The 26,493-nt window shown below is 39.5% G+C and overlaps 1 protein-coding gene across 1 annotated transcript in view; it reads left to right on the plus strand.

Moving 5' to 3' along the window:
* Nucleotides 1-22,390, plus strand: part of LOC134077594 (collagen alpha-1(XI) chain-like) — a 270,154-nt gene extending 247,764 nt beyond the window's left edge. The window contains exons 59-67 of the mRNA XM_062533297.1: nucleotides 3,147-3,254; nucleotides 3,982-4,035; nucleotides 5,175-5,210; nucleotides 5,302-5,355; nucleotides 5,524-5,785; nucleotides 7,450-7,562; nucleotides 16,452-16,520; nucleotides 21,235-21,468; nucleotides 21,579-22,390. Of these exons, the coding sequence (XP_062389281.1) occupies nucleotides 3,147-3,254; nucleotides 3,982-4,035; nucleotides 5,175-5,210; nucleotides 5,302-5,355; nucleotides 5,524-5,785; nucleotides 7,450-7,562; nucleotides 16,452-16,520; nucleotides 21,235-21,468; nucleotides 21,579-21,725 (1,077 nt within the window). The 3' untranslated portion in view covers nucleotides 21,726-22,390. The remainder of the gene's footprint in view (nucleotides 1-3,146; nucleotides 3,255-3,981; nucleotides 4,036-5,174; nucleotides 5,211-5,301; nucleotides 5,356-5,523; nucleotides 5,786-7,449; nucleotides 7,563-16,451; nucleotides 16,521-21,234; nucleotides 21,469-21,578) is intronic.
* The last annotated feature ends 4,103 nt before the right edge of the window (nucleotides 22,391-26,493 follow it).

Genomic DNA, 26,493 nt, shown 5'->3' on the forward strand with positions numbered 1-26,493 from the left:
TTTAAAAATCTAAATCAAATCAATGCAAGCATTTATACATGAAATTGTGGCAGATCTGGGTAGCCTAGACTGTGCTGAAAAACACGATATGTAGCGTGTGTGAATGGCACTTACAATGACCAGGATAAATGCTTCTAAATAAAGGTAGTGAAAATGCCCTTAACACAGCCTAGGGCTCATAGGGTTAAATGCAGTTGAAATGCGGCTTGAAACTTTCTGCCACCTGGTGGTTGTTTGGGTACATTGCCTTAGCCTCGAAAAAAAATCGTCTTGACAGCCTACGGGATCTCTTCGGGAGTGCCGCGGCAAAAGGTGCATTCTCAACCCGTACCCACTGTATGTCATCCGAAGGTTGGTTCCAGAGCTGAGCTGCAAAGCAGCTAAAAGCTGCTTCACCACGTTTAGTTTAAACAACAGGTTTTACAAACAGGTTTTCCTCCTGAGACCTGAGAGGACGAGAGGGTGTGTACTGATGAAGCATGTCTGATCGCTATTTAAGTCCTGCTCTATTTACTGACTTATAAACAAGCAGTAGTCGTTTAAAGTCAATTCCCATGACTTACTGGAAGCCAGTGCAGGGACTTAAGAATTGGAGTAATGTGGTCAGTTCCTTTTGTTTTTGTGAGAACCCTAGCTGCTGCATTTTGAATCACCTTGATAGTATTTGCCTTTTCCAGAAAGGCCTGTGAAAAGTCTATTGCAGTAACCCTGCTGGAGATAAATACATGAATGAGTTTTTCTAAATCATGTTTTGATATCAGCCCGCTAAGTTTGGCCATATTTGCACAGTAGGCACACAACATGGTTGCAGCCTATCAGAAACAAGTGCCATTACTATCCATCCACAAACAAAGTTACGGTCAACTTGGAGTGGAACACAGGTCGTTTTATTTACAATCAGGAATTGTACCAATTTACCACTGGTCAAGGATACTGGCAGAGAGGGTCAGGGCACAGAGATTCAAATCAACTGAAACTAATTAAGTTGGCAAAGGTGCAAAATAAAAGGCTGTCAAAAAAAAGAAATTAAGTTTTTAAAAAAGACAGCGACAAAGAAACAGGACTTGTAGGACTTGAGAATAACACCAGACTTCAGGTACTCCCAACATTGCTAGCTTAGGTAGACTCAGAACTCTGGGTGACAAACGCTGGAAGCTGACAGAAGTGAGGGTAAGACAATAGGTAGCAGTTGAGATAATAGGATCATTGAGACATTCAAACAGTCTATTAAAGCAGATGGGCCTAATGGTGTTATGTGCAAAGCACCAGAACTTCACAAGTCGCCCGCTCTAGGAATGATTCCTTAAGTTCCCACCAGAGCGCTTGGCTGTGTGCGGTGGAAAGCAGGGCTTAGATCCAGAGAATGACTGTGGCTGGGACCCAGAACTGTTGTTCAGGTCCATAACTCTCCCTTCCTATTAGTGATTGGAGGGACCTGCAGACCAGACGTGTCCACCAGAATACTGGCTTTCCTTAAACAATTTGGCGTTGGTGGGGCTCAGTGCATGGGGTAAGAGGACAGTAGATCTCAGGGACCAGAAGCATGGGAAGTGGGATTTACCTTGAAAGACAACAGAAATAGAAGAACTACAAAATGGCTTATATAATCAAATCTAACCAAGCATTATTAAAGAGTGAATTTCCACTTCTCTGTTTCTCAAGATCACTGAGTACTGTCGGTACAAAAAAAACCCTCAAACAATCGTTTTTACACTGCAAGTGTCAAGTGTCTTATCTCAAGATCAAAACATTTGGTTAGTTTTGTTTTCAGTATAAAGAGACTAACTGTACATAACACTTTCTCGTAAAATAAATTGACTTTATTTGAGGAGAGTTTGACTCATTTTAAGACATCTCATCCTGAAAGCAAGCAAATTTGTCTGTTAGTGCATTAAGCAAATTTGTTCTAGAAACTCCTTAAAATAAAATAAGTCAAAGAGTTCTTAAATTAAGTCAAAATGATCTTTTGAGAAAGCACAGGGCAAGTCTCTTCAAGCTAAAGAATAATACCAAATAGAGTTTTTGATCTTAGTATGATTAATAAAGCTTGCTTAGATTTTATTTTTTGTAGTGTAGGCGATCTTAGTATGATTAATAAAGCTTGCTTAGATTTTATTTTTTGTAGTGTCAACAAACCTTGGGACCAGCTTCTTAGATCAACCCTGTTGGGCAGGTCTCAGGTGGAGAGCCAGACCTTTGCCTTATATTGCTGCTTGAACAATCAGGGTATGCACCCCGTCACAGAGATAATTAGGGATAGGTAAGAGATAAAGAAGACCTTGAGATCTCAGGCGAACTTTTGAAAGTTTGGATTCAGGTAGGCCTACTGCTAGACTACTCAAACTAAAGAGCTCACAGTAAGGGTACGTTCAGACTAAGCGTCTTTTTTTGACAAAAGAAGTTGTGCTGACCGTTTTATCATTTTGAAAAAAAATCTGACAGCGTTTTTATTCCGAAAGCAGCCGGAAGCGTTTTTTATTGCGATAGGCAAAGTGACTAACGTACGTCTGGACACAAAATATCGCGAAATAAAAAAAATGGGGTTGACTATTGTTTTTAGTATGTTATGGCAAAGTTGTGAAGTCATGTCAAACATTTCCCAAAGCTCAGACACCTAGCAGCTAGAACTAGTTCTAAAACGAGTCTCTCGACCAATGTTCTGTCACCTTCTCCATTTTTTACCTGTTGTCATGGGAAACCACAGGTCTCGTTAATCCGCTTGTGATTGGTCAATTGTAAAAAAGACAGCATGACGTAAGGGGTTTTTCCGCTAGAAGTTGAAAATTTCTCGGTTGCCGTCGCCTTTTACAAGAAGCCGGCAACTTTTTTGAAAACACGGTCTCCATAGGGTTAAAATGTAAAACAGACGCCGGCAGCTGAGAAAAAGACGCTTAGTCTGAACGTACCCTAATGAGGGCAAAGGTTCCTGTGGTACATTTGTATGCTTGCAGTGGATGGATATTTGCATAAAATAGCTATGTGCTATGAGCAATATGATTATCAACATAATTTTACCTTCACTGTGCTTGGTCTTGGCTATCACAACTCAATATCAGAACATTGTACAGTTTTAGATTCAGCCTTCTGGTTATGGTTAGTAATTTCAGTCAAAATAAGACATAATTAGATTATTTCTTGATCCCCAGGGTCATCCAGGTCTGATTGGGTTGATTGGTCCTCCAGGAGAGCATGGCGAGAAGGGAGACCGTGGTTTACCTGGTGCACAAGGGACAGCAGGAGGAAAAGGAGAGCCTGTAAGTAATTATAGCAAAACCAAAAGATAAGACAACCTGTCATAATTGTGAGATAATCCTAAGATTATAATCCTAATCTTTTGGAAATTGATCTGCCTTAAATAAAAAGGAAACATCCAACCTTTAACTACATACATTTTCTCTGTGAATGAATAAAGGGAACTTTATCAGGGTGCATAGTATCCTGGATCCATGAAATAACTGGCATTTAAAAGATAAACAAAATAACAATCTGCCTGCCTCTATGGGAATTTTGACAAATAGGGTTAACATAGGCATTCCAATACTTATTCCAATACTTATTGGAATGCCTAATTACTTAATACCCCTGTATTTGAAGGAAAACGCTTATTTATTTACAATGCATTATTCATTCACAAAGAAAATGGATGTCCTTGAAGGTTGGATATTTCCTCATTTTCTTTCAAATTAAGATCAATTTCCAAAAGATTATTTATATTTGATATATATATTTATATACGCATATATATATATATATATATATATATATATATATATATTCCTCTTTATAGTCAACTTGAGCATATGTTCCAATACTTATGGAGGGCACTGTATATGATATTTTTCACTGATGTCAAAACGTAACATTCGGTTAGAACCCAGATAGAATAGTATTACTAACATAGTTAATGTTTATCAAATCTGAGGATGTGGCATACTACACATTTTCCCAGGGTACAGATTTATTGATTGATTTGTTTCACAGGGTCTTGGTGGAGCTTCTGGTCCTATTGGCCCTCCTGGTCCTCCTGGTATTTCTGTAAGATGTTCTCTGTTCCAACATTACAGATACCATTATATGTCAAGACAGTTAACATCAACACATACATATATGGGACCATATGGCATTATTCATGTAGTTACATTTAAATTCAGCTGTATTAAGTACAGTACTTTGTGGTTGTTATTATCTAAGTCTTTTGAACCAATATTTTATATGTGTACATTTTTTTTAAGTTGGTCAGCTTGTAAAAGCAGCATTATATCGTCATTGTCTGATGAATAACATGTCCAAAATCTGTAATTTTCAGGAAATGAAAAAAAAAAAACAGTATCTATTTAATAATTGTTTAGAATAGTCATGCTGCATTAGCCTACATAGTTGCACCAGTCAGGAAATGTGTCCTGAGGAGGAAAAAACATATACAAGTCACACCGGTCACATTTATTCAGAAATTTATTTCACAAAATCCAAGACCGAGTGAATGGTGACAAGCTGAGGCGAGCCGGGCGATAACCCAGGCGGCCAACGAGGAGGGCCCGACAGTAATTGTAAAGTAATTTACAAGATGCTGATGTGGTACATGAAAATGTACTTAATTAACTTAATTAAGTTACAGTACACCTGACTATAAGTTGCAGGACCAGCCAAACTATGAATGCACGGTTTGTATGTGCTCAGGTTTTCCTGATGTTGAATACACCTTGCCGAAATGTCTAGTTATAAAAAATGTAAAGCTTACAATCACTTTTCCCACTTTAGTCTTTTAGCGTCCCTGCACTCGCACTTATCTACTCCAAGAAATCTCCTTTCTCCTTTTTTTTTTGCATTGTAGAGGTTTCAAACACCGTTGTAGTTCAAACTGCTACGTTTGATAGAAGCTCCTTCTGCAGTTGAACGAAATAGTCTATGAACAATTAATGTTCAACACTGCTACTAGTGGAGGGTGTACAAAATAGATGACATGAAATAACATATTTTCATAAGTCATTCAGATACAAAAAGCTAACTGTAGACAGAGGAGAAGGTGTACATTCTATTCATAGTAAAAAGTCAAAATCATCAGAAGTGGAGATACTGTAAGTTGTTTTCATCAGACAGTGATGATATTATTTTTCATAGAGGCTAGATCTTCACTTTCAAATCAAGTACTCACCCAATATTTTCTTTCTATTTAGGGACCCACAGGAGCTAAGGGATCCAAAGGATCAAGTGTAAGTGACATAATTCAATTTCATGAGATTCTGTTAATATTAAGATCAACCTCTGTCTCTAAAGGGACGATGTCACACTGCTTTCTTTCAGGGTCCTGCTGGTCAGAAGGGAGAGCCAGGCATGATTGGACCCCCTGGTCCTCCGGTAAAAAACACTTTTTTTAAAATTATAATGCAAATACTGTAGGTTGTGGTTTAAGGTTTAACTCACCAACCAGTACGATTCATTTGATAAAAAAAACTCCATATTGCCAGAAACTGTTATGATGATTGCCTCTAATGTTTTTGTATCTATAATATTTATTTGATAAAGGGTCCGGCTGCAGATGTTATTCAGCCCCTGCCCATACAATCTGCAGGAAAGACTAGAAGATCCTCTGATGTTCAAGGAGATGGAGAAGCTGCCGGCGTGATGGACTATGGTCTTGAGGGACAGGAGGGCTTGGAGAATGTATTTGAATCGCTAAAGAGCCTCAAACAGAATGTTGAGCACATTAAATTTCCATTGGGTACCCAGGACCACCCTGCAAGGACCTGTAAAGACTTGCAAATTAGCCAACCAGACTTCCCTGATGGTATGATATTGAACTTTTTTTTTTACTTTTGGATTATGGAGCCAGTTGTGTAATTGTGATTGTGATTGTATATGGGAAAAACAGAAGGGTCTTGCTCAAATGTTTTACTTGCAAGGATATTTCTATTTTTACCAAACTATAACATCCTATTGAAACCAGCAACAATAGAAAAATAATGGTGGTATGGGCAGCAAATTGTATATGATAATTAATCATAGCCTCACATTTTGAAACTGTTTGTATCTTCGTAATATGGTTGGAACTGCCATTTGTTGACGGTATGTGCTCGCCTGCCACTAAAAACAGTCTTGCCCACATAACAGTACACATGGCTATGGCTATGGCTATGGCTATGGTTATTTAGCAGACGCCTTTGTCCAAAGCGACATACAAATAAATAACAATACAAATTAAATTAACAGTGAACAATTACAAACTAGGGAGAATAGTAATATTATCAGTAAAACAATAATTTTAAGCACTAACCTAATGAGAAATAAAACAGTGAAATGAGAATAGCAATCAAATAAGTCACTCAGTTAATTATATATAATAATAATAATAACTAAAGCATGGTATGGCTAAATTTAAGGACAATAGCAAAATAAATTTCAAATTCTATCAATAGACAAATTATAACAAAACAATACTATTATACAAACCATAACACATCACAAACTCAAAGGACTAAGTGCATATTAAATAAATATGCCTTAAGACCCCTCTTAAAAGATCCAAAGCTGTTGCTGGAACGGAGAGCACATGAGGCAAATAAATTATAACCTCAGACTATCAGTGTGTTAGCCTTGCAACTAGCCTTGCATTGCATTGCAATAGTTATACTGTGTTCTGTGTAGTACAGTGGCAGAAGGCAGCGGCAGACTGATATCACCGAGGTGTCCTGACTGGAGTGTGCAAAGTAAAATTATGTCGCTGCTGAGAAAATAGTCCCTCAAAATGTAATGCAACCATTGAGATGCATTGAGTTTTATTTCTAACATTATTCTGTCAACACAGACATTTACATTGATAAAATTCCAAATTACCCCTTTGAGTTACTTTGATTACAAGCCAATTTTTATATACCCATATACCCAATTTCAAAAAAAGATAAAATAAATAATAATAAAAAAATGTCAAATGTAATAATTAATTTGCCCCGGAGGACCCAGATGAACTTCTTGGCAAATGTTAATTTGCGCTGTAGGCCAGACTGGTACGGGGGAACCAGTCACAATCACTTATACAGCAGGATTTAGCAGCGTGTGCCTGGTGGGTAAGTCAATCTGTGATTGGTTCTAGTAAACGTGGACAGGAAGTAGAGGAGATAAATGTGCAGGTTTCTAGCCTGAGCTGCAGGCCGAAATCCAATCGCCAGCCAGTTTACCCATTGAAGGAATGAAAGGAGGGAAATACACAGGCGTGTATTTTTTTTTTTTTTTTTAATTGAGTAGTTTAGCTCTTTGGTCTGAAAAGCATCTTTTTTTATTGGTTTGGGAATTACTCTAAAGTACATTCAATAGCCTAGATCTCAAAGGCCTGTGAACAATGTTAAGTAGTGATGTATTTCATTTTGAAAAGCAAGTGCACTTTTTAAGCCTTAACACCTAAGGCATGCTTCTGTAAAGGACATTTCATAACGTATGACCTTTTTCTGTAAACAGGTGAATACTGGATTGATCCAAACATGGGATGCACAGGAGATTCCTTCAAGGTCTACTGTAATTTCACAGCAGGTGGTGAAACTTGCATCTACCCCGACAGGAAGTCCACAGGGGTAAATGTCACTTAATAATAGTTTGCATGATAGAAATTACCTCAATCTTCTGTGATAATTTTTCTATTATAATAAATAATTGAGCCTTAAAGACATACAGTAATAGCCTGTACAACAGTTTGCCCATTTTAAAAAGCTACTGGTTCTGGTATAATTTTCAAATTATTTTTCATTTTGCCAATTGAAGAACACCCTGTCATTCCATCTGTCCATTTGATTGGATGTTTAGCTCAGATTTTAACAGCCTTTTGTGAAATGGAAAACAGGCTCAAGTCATGGCTCAAGAAACAGCACCCATACCACACTTGGTACAGTATTGGCCCACAGCCAGGTTCAATTCTACCACACACTCATTTCCTATCAACTTCTACTAATTTATTGTATTCAGACATCGGTTAAATTGAACTATTTCTTAATTTTGAATTAAGAAATATTTAATGAGTCATCACAAGCGGTGATATCACAGGACATCCCCACGTAGGTGCTTTATTCGCTTTTTGCGTTGAATTGTCTGATACGAACATTCCATTCATTCAAAACAAGAGAGCAGCAAATTCATAATGTCACATTTGAGTGAGAAAAGTGAAGTGGCTATATGCACAAGCATGTACTGTCCTCCAGTGGCGCTGCTCTGCTTGTGACCCAGGCTCATGGTCCACTACAAGTGTCTGTCTGTTTGTGGAATTGTCTGTGTTTATGGAATTGTCTGTATGTGAAAGTGTTGCTGCACTGCAGCAATGTGTTGAAGTTGACATGGCAAAAATAATGGGGGGACTCTGTACATTATGCCAAACACTATCTACGGACATAGAGGCTCAACCACCTGTTACCTATACCCGAGATGTACTGCTAGCACAGTCAGACCGATTTCTGCCTGAATTTGTTGTGTGTATGGCGATTTGAGGTGTATATACCTCAAGTCTGATGGAATTCACAGAAACGTGGCTACACCAGGATATCCAAAACTCCTTAATATTGAGGGATTCTCTCTTATCTGAGCAGACATGAGTGAACTAGCCCGGAAACCCCGAGGAGAGGTTTTGGCTGTATACGGTATGTGAGTGTAGGCTACTATTTGCACCTGTCATTAATTAGGGAGATAATCTGCTGACCTAATGTTAAGATCTTGCATTTGATCTTGCTGCAGCCCATATTGCAGACTATGTAAATCAAGTTTTTATTTTGAATGACATTGCAAACTCAAACTTTCACTGCGTTAGTTCAAACAATATGTTAAGTAACATTTTAGGATAAGCACCATAGGATTACCATGGTAGAAAACCTCTGTGACGACACTTGAATTTATGGCGTCCACAGTGTAAGAGAACGTACTTCCACATATCCAATGTATTTTTTAGCCAGTGATATGTTGCGCCAAGTGCTCTAGAATCTTTGAGAATCCTATCCATTTTATTCCAACATAAAACCATGCTGAATTGCAGTGAGCGATAGGTGATCCTTCTTGATACAAGTATGAATGTTCGTCTAGAATGTTACAGTGTTAAATGTTAAATTACAGTGTTACAGCTCAGGTAGCCTCCGCCATCTTTGTCAGACTATTTTGTAACTCCCACCTCCAAACACAAACATGCTGAATTGATTGGTCCTTGAGTGGTCCTCATTTGCATAAAGTTAAACTTTCATCTACTTTGTTTGGTGATTCGCTCTAATTTCAACCAATCAGGGGATTTTGCCTCCATTCAACCTCAATGATGGCAATGCGAAATTTCATTGTATGGAAACCTACCATTAGCTATTCATCAAACCAACAACTCATATCAACATTTAATTCTAGCGAGTATGACGTCCAGACTGAATGACTGCTATTTATAGCTTTTTTCCATGTACATAATGATCATGGTGACCTTTGACAGAAATGAAGAGAAACAAACATTTCACGAGCCTTCAGAAATTCTTAAAGAAATCCATAGTAGCCTTTGCCTACAGACTGCAACACTCAGCTTAGCGTAGCAATATTCAGTTACAGATTGTTATGGAGTGTTTGTAAATTCAATCTGGCTCTCTGAAAATGCTCACAACGCTCTGTACTTCGAAAAAGACGAGCATGAAGCATCAAACGGTTTATCATAGTTGCAAATTGACAATAACATTAACATTAACACAAACCGCAGATTGAAATAAGACTTTATGTTTCATTCGAGAGTTTGACAATGGTGAGGATGATTAGCACTATGCAAGCAAGTTTGTTGAATTACTTACCAGTTTCTATAATTCGTGAACAAATCATCCTTAATCTGACGTATTTCCTAAAAACTGTAATTCTGTAATTTCTCTTTGAAGACGAATACCTGGGCCCTATACAGTATATCTATCTACCTATCTCTATCTATCTATCTATCTATCTATCTATCTATCTATCTATCTCTATCACACTAGCCCCTTTCACACCTTCGGGCCAAAGCCGAGTCAGCCGTGCCGTGCCGGGGCTAATTGCTTTCACTCTTGGTGCGGTGCTAACTGCGGGCCAAATCGGGGCTACGGTCGGGCCAGAGGCGGTGTCAAGGTGAAGGCGGAGTCAACCCGTTGCTGTGTGTGGAGTCGACAAACATGCACATCTAACATTGGTTGATACGACCAAAGATCCTTAAATATTAGCCCAGCTTGACGTTATTATAAACTAACAAAACAGTAATCTCGTAGGCTATAACTTGGACAGCCGGAGCCACTCGCACTGCGACAGACAATTGTTTTTGTAAGCAAACTGGCTGGTGGATTGGGTTGATTGCTCAGCCCAACTGTTGACATTCTGAAAGACTGAATTTCCCAAATGAAATGAAACCAGTGCGAGTCGAGAGTTGACTGCAGGGCAGAATTTGTTTGCCTAGGGACTATGGCTAGCTAGCTCTTCCATCCGGTTTACCCTGTAGCAGTGTTTTTTTTTGTTTTGTTTTTTTTTGTATTGGATTTAAGGGAACAAGTGCATGGAAAACGATGTGAAGAACATGATTCGATACCATACAGCCAGTAGCCTACGTGAGTAACATCTGTTATCCAAATCTCTTAAAGTTAGCGAGGTACAGAGTCACACCAACACACCAGAGCTGGCTGCTTTTTTTCACGGACCCGAGATGATGGAAATAGCTCCTCTCAACCTCTCGCGCTAGCTGCCCCTTCTTGCTAGTTAGATGCTCTGGTAGGCATATCAATCCAACAGAGGGGGGAAGAATAGAATAGGCCTATACTGATGTCGAATTTGCAACAAATATATCCGACTAAGTTGCAGTGTGGCTGCTGGCCGTGTGCAATATGGAACTCATAGAAACTCTGGGGCGATTTTAATCAACAATAACCCAAGCACAGAACCAGAAATAGCGTTCTATATGGTTATACAAATAAGATACCAAAAAACAACTAAGTAGCAACGTTGTGTGAAAAGAGAAATGCAACCAGAATATAACGTTTCTTTTTTTAGTTGTAAAAATGTTCGGGGAACTTTGATAACCTGGAGCTAATGTTCTCTCCAGGGTATTAGAAGGTTACTGAAAAACTAACCACAGGAGAACCAACGGCTAACGTTATTTGCTTGCTGGGATTCAACCATAATATAACGTTTCTTTTTTTAGTTGTAAAAACGTTAGGGAAACGTTCATTTTTTTGACAACCTGGAGATAACATTCTCTAAAAGTTGTTAGTAGGTTACTGAAAAACTAACCACAGGGGAACGAAAAGCTAACGTTACTTAAAGTTGCAGGACGTTGTAAAGACGTCACTTATCTGGACCAATGAGGGAACAGAAAGCGGTCGAAGGAAAATCCGTGAAGCAGCCGCGCGCTGTTTGAGACATTAATTGATTATAACCCCTGTTGAATCCTAATAAAGCTGACTCCGGCAAATATGAAAAGGTTTAGTTCAAAGTAACATTATTCTCAGGGGTCAGGCTGGTGAGCCTGGTGGTGCCTTCGAAAGTAACATTATGAATTATCCGGGATCAGGCTTATGTGGGCCATAAGGGCCTGACCATTACTGTTTACTGTGTATGCTCACCTGTCATTTTTACCGACACCGTATTGTCAGGAATATGCTGAGGGTCCTATTCTCCTCCACTGCCGGTTAATTCGGGCGGTTCCCGACGTAATCATTGTTACTAGTTCCAGAAAGGATTCAGGGGCTGCCCCGCTGACTCGGATCACTATACTGTCATACGTGCTGACCCACAACTGTCTAGGATGCAATTACTCGATGCAGACCCCGTAAACAAAACGACCCACTGCTTCATATATTATAGTCAATTTCAAAGACAGCTTGCCCTTTCCAGTGGTTAACTCCTACGGCGGCGGTAGTTAAACCCTAGCCATCCATTACGCTAGCACGTTACCTGGGACCGGACACAGCCGCATAAGTACACAGTGGCTACTTGGATCAGCATAACAAATTTATTGGACAGGTACAAGCTAGTCATCCAATACATTACAGAAGTACATCTAAATGCAAAGTGTGAAAGTTACTTAAACAGGTTCAGGAAATACTCAGGCTAAGATACAAAACAGTCAGAGAATGAAACATACTTTACCAGCTCAGAGAAAGATGACTACACACCTAAGTGTGGGAGCCCTAGCTAATAGAGACTCCTCGAATGATGGGTTGTCTACCCTTATATAGGCTACAAAGTTTGTGATTGGTTCACACAGTGATAGAGGTTACATGAATGGAGATCCCATGATGAGTACTGTGGGTGAAACTGAGACCATTGTTGTAGTCAGTAGTCGAGTTGAGGGGGGATGAGGGGGGATGGCACCCCCCTTCGGAATTGATATGGTCAAAATCATCCCCCCTCTGAAACGGCCATCCCCCTCCCCATCCCCTGTAATTTTTCAATGAATGTGGGAATATCACCACTATTTCATTTTCAACATTTAGCTTTTGCGCACATCGAGGCTAAAATACTGAGGACGAGGGGCATGCTCCTCCTACTGTCACGGCAATCAGCGACCTGAAACGCCCAGTCTCCCTTGTTTGCTAAAGTGAAGGTACCTACTACCTAGCCCGCTAGCGAGAGCTAGGTGTTCACTCCAGCTGTTTCTGAACAAACTTGCCATAATGTAATTGGAAAAGATAGGCTACCGTAGTGGCTCATGGGGAGCTAACGCAATGTTGTCCAACTTTTTAGGTCATCTTATTGAGTGATGTATGAATGCATCCTCACTCACACGAAAGAATAGTTTTGTAGTGTGCGGTTCTGCAAAAGACAATGTCACGAGGTGGCTGAAGAGACAAACGTCTGAGCATCTCTTCATCTTTAGAATTATTATTCCGCTGTGCAGGTAGCCTAGGCACAAAGAATATGCTTTTGTTTTGCATTTTTAAAGGTAGAACGTAAGACTGAGCAACAAAGTATCCCACCAACATTGTTGTCAGTGTGGCAATTAAAGTTTCTGTTCTAGGCTACTGTATGGTGGTAGAATTCCAGAGTGAAAGCAAAAAGTCTCAACTTTTTTTGTTGGTTCCATTTAACTTGGCTAGATTGGTAATTATAACAAGTTATCGTTGAATGCATTATTTAATTGATGTCTGGTTCACTAATTCAGATCTGATAGATATTTAGTATATTTAAGTGATAATGTTACTCTGAACTGGGATCAATTTTAGCAACTCGACGTAGACATGATCTAAAATGTTAGTGACACATAAAATGTACATGAATTGGAAGAAATGTAGGATTTGCCAATGTCCAGCAGGTCACGCTATAAATGGACTAGAATACAGGAAATTGCATCTTAAAAATTAAAAATGTTCTGGGGGAGGACCCCCATACCCCCCGCAAGACTAATTTCCAGATGTGCATTTTAAAATCCACCATCCCCCCTGCCATTTTTTAACAACTCGACTACTAGTTGTAGTGAAACCACTTGAGTAAATTACGGTGGCCCTGAAGTGCAAAACACAACACAAATAAGACAACACAACACAAATAAGACAACACAACACAAAGAGAGAAATCACGGCCCCGAAGTGCACAACACAACACAAAAAGAGACAACACAACACAAAAAAGAGAAAAAACGGCCCCGAAGTGCACAACACAACGGCAAATCACACAACACAACACAAAAAGAGACAACACAACACAAAAAGAGACAACACAACACAAAAAGAGAAAACACAGCCCCGAAGTGCACAACACAATGGCAAATCACACAACACAACACAAAAAGAGACAACACAATGCAAATAAGACAACACAACACAATTAGAGAAACCTCGGCCCCGAAGTGCACAACACAACGGCAAATCACACAACACAACACAAAAAGAGACAACACAACACAAAAAGAGACAACACAACGACATTAACCAAAACGGAAGAGGTAAGTAGCCTACCCTCGGGCCACATTAATCGTCGCTGATTGGACAAAAGAACTGCTAAATAAGCAAATTAATGTGTGAAGTTATAATTTTTCTTTGATTCCATGACAGTCAGTGTCATGCAAGTGTGGATATCAATACAATCTCCAGAATGTTAGCTTTCATTTGACACCAATATTATGCTTCTACTCAAAGGGGTTCTTGTGTAATAAGAGTTTTATTGTCAGTAGGCCTATGCACCATTAAATCTTCGAATTATTTCAGCCTGCATGTCTCTTTACATCTTTTAATGAATGTTACGGGGACTTTACTAGGGTTTATAAAGTAAAGTCGCATATCACTGAAATCGTCTACCCTTTGGCTTCAACATTATCCGGTTTTCAATGACAAGGCATGTGGCTGACTAGTGCTGTCGTCATTCAAAGCTGGGGAGTCTGATTGACAGCTCTCTTGCCCAATCTCCTCCGGTTTCGAATATCTCGTCGCAGAAAGACATGTGGGGTAGCTACCACGGTAACCAGGGGAATCTCACGAAAATTACCATATATGGTATATGACGGTATCTAGAACGGTGACAGAGTTACAAGCTGTTTTACTTCCTGATTTCAATTCGCAGTCAGATGTTTTGTTTCATAACTTGTTGCTTTTGTATGAGTTGGATTATACATCTACAAACATATTATGAATAAAACACAACGTGGATATTCCATTATGGGTTCTTATGGACATGTGAAGACCCAGCATGCTATTTTCTGCGGGCTGTACGTACGAGTCCCAGTTCTTTTGTCCAATCAGCAACGATTCATGTGGCCCGAAGGTACCTACCTCTTCCGTTGTGTTGTCTCTTTTTGTGTTGTGTTGTCTCTTTTTGTGTTGTGTTGTGTGATTTGCCGTTGTGTTGTGCACTTCGGGGCCGAGGTTTCTCTGATTGTGTTGTGTTGTCTTATTTGTGTTGTGTTGTCTCTTTTTGTGTTGTGTTGTGTGATTTGCCATTGTGTTGTGCACTTCGGGGCTGTGTTTTCTCTTTTTGTGTTGTGTTTTCTCTTTTTGTATTGTGTTGTGTGATTTGCCGTAGTGTTGTGCACTTCGGGGCCGTGTTGTCTCTTTTTGTGTTGTGTTGTGTGATTTGCCGTTGTGTTGTGCACTTCGAGGCCGTTTTTTCTCTTCTTTGTGTTGTGTTGTCTCTTTTTGTGTTGTGTTGTGCACTTTGGGGCCGTGATTTCTCTCTTTGTGTTGTGTTGTCTTATTTGTGTTGTGTTTTGCACTTCAGGGCCACCGTAGTAAATCAATCAAGACATGACAATACATTTGGTTACATTTCCTGGTCCAAGTTGACTTCTGAGGACTTTGGACAAACATGTGACAGGAGGTCCACAATAGGCCCACACTTAGTAGCTAATCAAGAGTCCATATATGATTGAAAGGAATGTCATCAGCCTGGGAATGAAGAGTTTACTTATGATTGAAATGAATGTCCTCAGCCTGGGAATTTAGATCCTTACAACGTTATTTGCTTGCTGGTTATAAGGCAGTCTGGAAACTAACACCCACATTTTCGCCTGATGTTGGCGACCAATCATAGAACAGGGTAGAAAGTAAGACCATGATGAGCTATGCACAGACGCATTTAATAGACATCCGTGGTGCCCAATGAACGGATCTGGGCATTTTTTCAAATACGAGAAAATTAACGTCTGATTGCCAGACCACGTCTCATTTGAGAAGTGGTAGGCGCTAGCCAGGCTAGTGTGCACTATGAATAAACAGAAAATAATTCCATTAACATGAATTTATTAACGGTTTCAAAGTGCCAGAGTATGCTCATAGTGACTTGCAAGCAAGTTTGTTGAATTTAGTTAACAGTTTCTATAATTCTTAAACAAATCCGTAATCTGACGTATTTCCTAAAAACTGTAATTCTGTCATTTCTCATCGAAGATGAATACCAGGGCCCTATATTTCTATCTGCCTATCTCTATCTATCTATCTATCTATCTATCTATCTATCTATCTATCTATCTGTCTGTCTGTCTATTTATCTATCTATCTATCTATCACACTGTCTACTCTGTCCCTTCAATGTCAGTGTGCGCTAAGAATAAACAGAAAATAATTTAATCAACATGAATTTATGAACAGTTTCAAAGTGCCAGGGTATGCTCATAGTGACAGTTTCCAAACACACAACGGACACAAGCACATCAAAACGTTTGATGCCGTTTTTATGCCTGTGTCCAGTGTTCAAAATTCAAAAGGAATACAGAAATGTTTTGAACAAACAAGCAGTGAGTAATGATTTTATAGAATTACATTACATTCTTTTTGAAGATTAAAAAAATTGTATGTAAGTGTTGCATGGTCAAATAACTGTATCTTCAGCTATGGGCAAACTGTTCATTTTAACTGACATTCAATCAGCAAAATCACAAATTTAACAAAGCTGTGGCATAAGGTATTTTAACAATAGCTTTATGAAGTGAAGTGATTTTGTGAGTTATATGCACTGTATTATGTATGTGATGTTCATCATTCCATGTCAATGTACTTTTTTTGTTTCTGAAACAGGCTAGAATTTCTTCTTGGCCAAAAGAATCTCCAGGATCATGGTTCAGCGAATTTAAGCGTGGAAAAATTGTAAGCATATATGCATCTGTTTTTCTCCTTGAGTACATCATATACATTTTCTCTCTCAAATCTCATCATTAAGTACTTTTGCTCCAATGCAATTATCATTTCTATAATAAAGCTAGTCTCAGAATGAAGGTTGAATTGAACTTAGAGTCGAGTAATAACATTAAGTCTGACTAGCCTGAGTAAATCCAAATGAATCTGTGATCCATCTGGCAATTCTTTTATTAACAGCAATTTCCAAAACATAGGAACCAATCATAACCGCTTGTCTAGCATGGGGTGGGCTTTGTATGTGCTGTTGAACTCAACCAGGGGTGGCGCTGAGTATTAAATTGTGAATTAACAAATTAAGCAAGATAGTCAACATGGCCAGTAAGGTTGCGGGGCAAAAACTAGACAGTATGGCTGTGACCTGTGAAAGAAGGGTGCTTAAGAAAGGTCAAGCGATTAAAGAAGATCTGTCCCATCTCCTACACCAGGCATATGAGGTGTTGCCATCAGGGAGGAGGTTCAGGTCACCTTCTTTCCAGACAAATCGAGCCAGTAGGTCATTTATACCAACTAGCATTACATTGATGAATAATAAGCTACCTGTAGGACAGCACTTTAAATAGCACCATGCACTTTCTTTCCAGCCGGACTGTCACAGTATGCACAACTGCACTTTATTATTCTATTTATGTGTAGTGGGGTCTGTGTCTTCTGTCCTGATGTTGTGTATGTGTGGGGGGTATGGTAGGGTGGGGGTGGGTGGGGTGAGGGAATTTCAGTTGTATATCCTGTCTTGTATTTCGTCTTGTTTGTCCTACTGTCTTTGTATAAACGTATCAGATGTACTGTATGGCACAGAACAATTTTCCGCATAGGACAAATAAATTCATCATCATCATCATCATCATCATCATCATAAATAACAAAGACTTGTATCTTCTTTGGAATTGAGTAAACGAGTGCATTTGAAGTGCATCTTTGTTTGCTGTACTTCCATAAGATTCTGAAAGTTCTGTACGAAGAACATTTTTTGGCAGTAACGGTAATGGCATTATCAAGATGGAAAGAGTAATCAATTAGATTACGCGTTACTGAAAAAACTAACGCCGTTAGTAACGCTGTTATTCCCATCACTGGTTCTTGAGATGCCTTTGCAACTTGATTAGAGTCCACCACTCATAGTTGATGGTGTATCAGAGTGAAAACCAAGCCACAAGTTCGAGAAAATTACATTACATTACGTTACATTTGGCTGATGCTTTTTAGCTTACAACATGGTATTTTTTAGCCTGGCTAACGCCTACCACTTCTCAAATGAGACGTGGTCTGGCAACCAGACGTTCATTTTCTCGTATTTGAAAAAATGCCCAGATCCGTTCATTGGGCGCCACGGATGTCTATCAAATACGCATAGCTCACCCAACTCGTTCATATGCAACGCTAAGGGCTGCCGTAAATCCTTTGGCGTCGAATGTAGACGCAAGAAGGCAACGGAAACTTCTCGGATGTTCTGTGATTGGTTCGCCAACATCAGGCGAACATTTGGGCGTTAGTTTCCAGACTGGCTTAGCAGCGGGATTGAAATCACCGCGCAAGGCAGTATGGGAAAACCCAGGCTAGGTATTTTTAGCTTTTTAAAGCAAATCTCATAACAATTCTAGGAAAAATGTTAAAAGAGGTAGAGTGCAGTACGTATAAGTACATCAGTGAGTGCTGTTTTTAAACTGTCTACTGTCAGTTATAGTCAGGTGGTAAGTCTAGGATCAGCAAGACTAGTTGTAAGGGTGTTTTCTCACCTGGTCCCCTTTAAAAGAACCAAACTCAGTCCTCTTTAAGTGGACCAAAAAGTGGACCAACAGAAAAAGAACTCAGTTCACACTGTGAGTTTATGAGAAAGAGGACTGGGTTCTCTTCCTGGTCCAGTTAAGCTTTGTTGGGGCCTCAGTCCTCTTTCTGTTCACACCAGGTCCTCTAGAGGTCTCAGACCCCTACTGCACTGAATCAGAGAGGGTTAAAGCGGAGCGAGAGGCCCCAACGTTCAACCATTTCCGCGTTCTATTATTGCATTGGGGTTTGGGGGGAATTCCCCTATGCAGACCAGGGGAAGCCCTCGCTGCATTAATGTCAATGGGAGACTTGTGGAATGTTATCAATAAATTGGTCATTATGGATTTCTGGATTTGTTGACGGTATTTTGGACAATTTTGTCATAATCTGTAAGTTGTTCCGATCATTTCAAGCCTAATAGTGTCATTTTTAGCGTATGGATCTGTTAAGAAAATAACTTAACTTCAGACTATACTGCTGCCGGTTACTGTCTGGTTGCTAGCTAGCTAGCTAGCCGCTTAGCTAAGGTAACATTTTAAACGGCGCAGTGTAATTTCTTTGAAGTGACAACTACCTGAATAACATTAGTGACATTAGTTAAAGTGGGTAGTTTATACTCCAATGAACTTGCAACGGTATACAGTTTAAGCGGAGTCTTTCAACTATAGTGACCTGGCAGCGCATAGCTGTATTGTTATGGTTAATGCCATTCACTTACATAGCTTTTTAAGCTGCCGTTTGCTAGCTAGCTAGCTCGGTTCACAGACTAATTAAATTATCCAGTCCGTGTCCTATAGAATGATTCATTGGTGTCATGCATGATTTTAGACAGTAATACTGTAAACACAATTATGTTTATCTGCTCTTATCATGTTAATAAGTTGAGAGAGTTTATTTAGTGACTACATTCACACTCCCATTTTGCTCCCATAGTAACGTATTGTGTTGCAGTATCTTGATAGTAATGAAGGATCTTTGACTGAATCCTGGGTCCCGGCTGCGACGGTCACGTGACCAAGCTACGGCAAACGGAGAAGGTTAAACCACAGTGCAAAAAGGCGAATGGGAACCCGGTGCGCTTTGTGTTCACAATGCCTGGATTAGGCGAACTGTACCGCGGACTTTTTAGCGAACCGTACAGTTCGGTTCGTTTTAAAGGGGTCTTGGTACGGTTGGAGTGTTCACATTTGCACAAAAAATGCTGAGTCATCGATCTGAGTTCGTTTAGATGGCTGAAAGGGACCAAGTGTGAAAACACTTAGTAGTGCTATGAGGGGATTGTCTATAGACCTGTGAGACAGGGTTGTGTGAAGCTACAGATTTGCGGAAGGATAAAAAAAAAATAATGAAAGTGCCCAAGAGCACGGTAGCATCCATTATTCTTCAATGAAAAGTTTGGAACAGCCAACAGTCTTCCTCCATCTGGCTGCTCAGCCAAACTGAGTAATCAAGGGCCTTGGTCAGGCAGGTAACCAAAGACCTGAACGACTCTAAGACCATGACAAGTAAAATCAATTGGTCTGATGAATTAAAGACTGAACTTTTTGGCAACAATTCCCAAAACAGTGTGTGGAAGAAAAGGATTTCTGGATCTCATTCATAAGTGACCGTGGGGTCCATTGCGGCCAGATCTGGGAATAATGTTGGCTGTTCCAAACTTTTCCATTTGAGAATGATGGAGGCTACTGTGCACTTTCAATGTTGCAGAAATGTTTTTGAGTGAGTAAACATCCTACCATATATCTGTGCCAACCATTCATTTAAACCAGTTGATTTTAACTAGCACAACTCTTCAGCTAGGTAGAGCAGCTAATTGATGAGATCACTTGTGCTAAGTGCACAGGTAGAACCAATACATGATTGGACTTTTACTCACTGAAGCTGGAGTTTTCCACCTCTGATTATAACACCCTCTGAATGCACGCCAAGTTTTGTGGAACTCCGTTCATGGGGGGAGTGACTGTACACCACCTGGCTTGTAGATGGCTAGACACAGTTTTCTGTGAATATCTCGAGAACTGTATGGCCTAGGCCTAATCATCAAAAATTAGGCATTGTAATCACAGGTATCTTTGGTTGACAGGTTCAAAACTGCACACAATTTAAAGTGTCGCATCATTATGACATCCTCTGAATGTGTGCCAAGTTTTGTGTAATTTGGTTCATGGGGGACCATACAATAAATGAATGTGTACATAAGCAGACACACACACACACACACACACACACACACACACACACACACACACACACACACACACACACACACACACACACACACACACACACACACACACACACACACACACACACACACACACACCCCATTGCCCCCACCACACACACTCGCAGGCGAAAACTCACAGCCAGAGAAGCACACATAAACAAAAGCAAGCGCACACATGCTCACATTCATTTACATACATAACATTTGCAGCAGGGGATGGAGTAGGAGATGGAAACAAATTGGCTGGCATGATTTATTTTTGAGGAGAGAATGCAGGACTGAGCGGCGGTCATATTTTGTAACACATTGCAGTACATCTAGTTTCTGTACATTTTAACCATCACTGTTTGACTCTGATGAAGACGCTGTCCACGTCGAACCGTGGCACCCGCTTGGTTCAACCATTCCTTTGAAGTGGCCCAAAACCTGCTATTTATTCTGAGGTCCTGCTCTGTTAGCACCGATGATGTATCCACTTCATTGAAATGAAAAACTGAATTCATTCTTAGATTATTATGAGATTATTTGACATTACAGTTTCCAGTATCATTGCAATATACCTAGAAATGTTAAATATTTAAGTACATTTATGAAGTACACATAAGTATACTTTGATACATAGTGGAAATTTCAAACATCATAAAACAATTTTTATCCTCTCTTATTCCATAGCTGTCCTATGTGGATGTGACGGAGAACACCATCAATTTGGTTCAGATGACTTTCCTAAAACTTCTAAGTTCGTCTGCTCGACAGAACTTTACCTATATGTGCCACCAGTCAGTTGCGTGGTATGATGCTAAAACTGATAGCTATGACAAGGCTGTCCGATTCCTTGGCTCCAATGATGAAGAGATGTCCTATGACAACAATCCCTTCATCAAGACCCTCTCTGATGGCTGCTCGGTAATCTTACACCCAGCAATATAACATCCATACTATAATGCCACATGATTTTTACTTACCAAAACATTTTAGCTGTTCAAAAATTTTGATGCACTAATTTCCTCTTTCAGCTGCGACAAGGGTACTCAAAGACAGTAATGGAGATAAACACCCCACGAATTGATCAAGTACCAATTATTGACATCATGCTGAATGACTTTGGGGATCCTAACCAGCGATTTGGGTTTGAAGTGGGGCCTGTCTGTTTCCTTGGCTAAAAAGTATGTCATCTCACCATGCTGTACAGGAAGACAACCATTACCACCTACCACATGTATGATTTGTCTTTTTGAAGAATCCAATAGAGAGAGTGTGCTGATGTATTATTTGTATTATTGTTTTATTGTAGTTTTTTTTAATGTGGAAAGTACATTGCCCTTGTAGGGCAACTTAAAGAAAGGGTGATGGAGTACCCTCACATCAAAGAGCAATGAACAATTTGATACACATCAAAACCCTTTCATATGTGTTTGTCCAGCCTTTTTCCCTAAAACGTTGGTAAGGTGATCTACAGTATATGTAAAAGGTGCTATTGAAAATGCTTTTGACAAATGTATTTTTTTGGCATAAGAGGCAGATAAGAAGTGAAAAGAGGTTTTAGACTTGTGCATGTTTGTTTGTTTGTTTTTTATTTTACATATATTTGTCATATTGTTGTTTTTAATGACTGTGGAAAACAGAGTTGCCCAAAGCCAGTTAATCTACTTTTACAAAACATCTTTTGTAAATATTAGACATGTTCAGCAAGAATTTAATATGGAGGATTGGGAATAATTCATCTACGAAGTTGTTTATTAACCATGATCAGTGTCATCTGATGATACAGAACATGAAGTATTTTGTGATGAAAAGTGCATCATTATTAAAATGTGATTTTGAACAATGCCATAATGACTTGATTAATGAAATTACTGGGTTAGTTAACCCTCTGGAGTCTAAATCCCCCCCCCCCCCCCCCCCCCCTGGGGATTTGAAAAACTGTTCCAAACACACATCTGAATCTTTGTGAATTTTCATACTAGAAACATATAAGTGACACCATTAGAATCCTTTAATCAACTAGTTTCCAAATATATGCATCAGTGCCACTTAAAAAAAAACAATAAAAGAAAATCCTAGGATTTCAGTCCTCTCACCTGCAGCAGGCCCATTCAAAAAGCCCATTTAGTCAGGCAGCCATGGGGTCAGACCTGGTTTTGTAGGTTAAAGGTTTTTTTTTGTGCAGAATCTAGTAGACTATGGGTACCTCTTTAAGATTTAAGAGGGTGCCCGGTGATAAGCCTTTCTTGTCCAATGTGTTGAATATAAGGCAGGTAAATAGGGTAAAAAAATTAACAAGCAGATATCACTATGAAACTTCACCAGTTTATTACTTAGATCAATATGAAAAATAAATGTATTACAAGTTTTCTGAAATGTAATGTTTGAATATGCAAATTAGGTATGATGTAATTAAATATGCGCTGATTTGCATAAACTTAAAAAGATCAAATCTGAACATTGGATAAAGCCAGTGTAGCGCTTGTGCTCCTTAAATTTTTGGAGGAATAGGCCTAATATGGTCACTACGGTCAATGTAGGGGGTCATGATATACAGTACCTTTATCCTGTTTCAAAGTTGCTGCACAACCATCATCTTGGTAAACTATCCTACCTTGAGCATACACTGTATGCCATAGCCACTGTATTGCTGTTCTTACTGCATCTTGAAATGTCTTGAAAGTACACACAGTGTAACCCTCTTTTTGTCCAAAATAAATTGCAAATTCTCTCTAAACCAGCTGTTTAGATACTCAGTAGCCTATATGCCTTTTAAAGTTTTGGTGAATTATTGGCACACCAATAATAATGTAGACAAAACAATGACTGCTGCCAAGTACAAACAAATGCTGGGAATACCATTTTTAAATATAGGCAATTTATTATGTCCAACTGGCTCTTAAGACGACAGCTCATGTCAACACATTATTTGTGTAGGCCTATATTTTAAGCTACTAGGCTACATGTATGATGGTATGATGTGTTTTTTTTTCTATCATTATTACTAATATATTGGTTCAATTAATTTACATGCCTACTGTAGCACTTCTGGCAAGTACTATTGCCTAATAGATTCCTACAAGTTTTTTGTCAAGGCAAGTTGCTGCACTGCCAGCTACATCTAATTCAAAACATAGAAGGCCAACAATAATAGGATCTATTCTAGTTGGTTGGTAATCCAAATGCAAACCAAAGGCTAAACCAAAATTATGCTAATTGCGATTAGCCACGTTGCTAATAACTACAATGCAAACGGTGCTGACAGCTACTGCAATAAGGCCATAATTTCCTATACAACTACATAAACAACAGAACATTGCTTGAAATTAACTTTACTCACGCAATTGTCTTGCCATAATGGGCAAAGTAGGCTAGTCATTGAAACTTCTGTTATGCTCCACACAGCGGACAGATGTGTACTCTTTCCGACACTTTTAAGACAAGGCTATTTTTGGACATGTTGCGGGAGACATAACGAGCCGAATGATCTGACTATAATCTTGATTTTATTGATGATGTCAGCAGAGCCAGCTTCTATAAGCCATCGAGTGGTGTGCATAATGAACGAACCTTATCCATATGCCAAGCGGTGGACATGCGTAAGGCGTGTGTAAAATATCCCTTTCAGTGCGAATGCAATGCAGTAGGCTATGGTGCGCGCGCGCGCTGCTCCCCTTAAAAACTAGATGTACCGCAAAGCGATACACAATATGACCGCCGCTCAGTCCTGCACATTCTCTCCGCAAATATCAATCACACTTGTGTTTCCATCGCCTACTCCATCCCTACTGCAACTTTTATGTATGTAAATGAGTGTGTGCATGTGTGCGCTTGCTTTTGTGTATGAGTGCTTCTCTGTCTAGTGTGAGTGTGTGTCTGCTTGTGTGTGTGTTTAATGTGTCTCTGAGTATATGTTCACTGTGTTCTCTGCCGTCACTGTCACTCCAATATCAGATAACACACACACACACACACACTCACATGCGCACGTGTGCACACACACACACAAACACACATACACAGGCACACACTCACACACGCACACACACACACACACACACACACACACACACACACACACACACACACACACACACACACACACACACAGGCACACCCAGAGAGAGAGAGAGAGAGAAAGAGAGAACACACACAGAATACACACAGATAACACAGACACAGAGAGAGAGAGAGAGAGAGAGAGAGAGAAAGAAAGAGAACACACACAGAACATGCACATACACACATATACACACATGCAAACACACAGATGGGCACACAGAAACGCACCCACACACACAGGCTATAGTACATCACACACACATTCACTTCTCAGCTCCGGTGGTCTCACAAAATGTACTCAAAGATGTGTGTGTGTGTGTGTGTGTAGGTGTGTGTGTGTGTGTGTGTGTGTGTGTAAGGGTGTATGTGTGCATGCGTGTGGGCGTGTTTGTGCATGTGTTTGTATAATGTTTTATGTACATGTGTGTATGTAGTGGTGCGTGTGTGTGTGTATTTATGTGTGGGTTTCTAATGGTGTCACTTATATGTTTCTAGGACAAAAACTAGCAGAGATTGAGATGTTTGGAACAGTTTTTGAAATCCCCAGGGGGAGATTTAGACTCCAGATAATACCAACATCTACTGGCCGATGGGTATACAGTCCTGAATGTACACATAAATCCATTTATTTTATAGCCCCCCATGGATGAAATTCCACAAAACTTGGCATACTCCCAGAGGGTGTCAGGTTAATCATACACATGAAATTTGGTGCAGTTCATAACATCTCATCTGAAGATAAGGGCAATTAAAGCAATATTACATTGCATTTTCAATTTTTACGATGGGGGGGCAAATCACAAATGACTGGTTATAAGCTAAGTTGATGCAAGCTCTAGAGAACAACATACCATAAACATTTTGTCATCCTCGGTGCCACGGTTCAGGTAGTTATGTAGGAAAAACTGTCATTTTTGGGCTTCGGGCGGGGGCAGCGCGGGGGTGGAGTGACCCCTGGGGACGAAACGAAAATTTTCCATAGAACTCTACTGGGGCGACATGCCCACCAAGTTTCATGCGCTCCGGTGTTACGGTGTCCCGGGAATCGTTGACGAAAAATGACGGGAAAAAAGAATTTAAAAAAAAAAAAAAAAAAAAAAACTTTGACAACAACTATATGACCGCTTCGCTAGCTACGCTAGCGGCGGTCATAATAAACCCGTTTGCATCCCTGAGGCAACTCCTCGCTCGCCGGTTGGCCACACCGGTGGGTAGGGGTCTGTCTACTGTCTTCTGATCTGGGATGGCTCGCCACTGAACCGCACGGTTCAGAATCGGTCCTGGTCCGGAGTCAATCAAAAAAAACAATCTACACATAGTGCAGAATGCAAGAAATTAATCTAGGATCTTTAAACTATGACTTCTCTGTCAAATCAACAATCTAATCATGTCGTATAACCAAAACATAAAATAAAGCTGTTCAATCATGAAATGAATGAATACAACAAATACCATTTTGGTGTAAGCAAATGGATTGGCTATCAACATCAACAAAATAAATAAATGGTAAGACAAATGAATTGTCTTAATATCATTCATAGCAGTACCGTATCTAAATTACAATATATTATATTTTTATATTATTTATACTCTATTTATACTATGTATCTATTTATATTATTTATATTCTATATGTAAACCTTCTCTCTTGTTGTCTAAATACATGCACATTTTGTAATACAGATCATTTATCATTTCTAAATGATAAATTACAATATAAATACCATATAATAATAATAATAATAATAATAATAATAATATAATTCATAATTGATATCCCTTGGGCAATTTCGTATATTAAGCCTTTCTTGTCCAATGTGTTGAATATAAGGCGGATATGGATGAGTTTCCTCTCTCACTCTGAGAACGAAATCTCCACTTCAC

Source organism: Sardina pilchardus, chromosome 3, assembly GCF_963854185.1.
Source record: "Sardina pilchardus chromosome 3, fSarPil1.1, whole genome shotgun sequence".
NCBI classification, from domain to species: Eukaryota; Metazoa; Chordata; class Actinopteri; order Clupeiformes; family Clupeidae; genus Sardina; species Sardina pilchardus.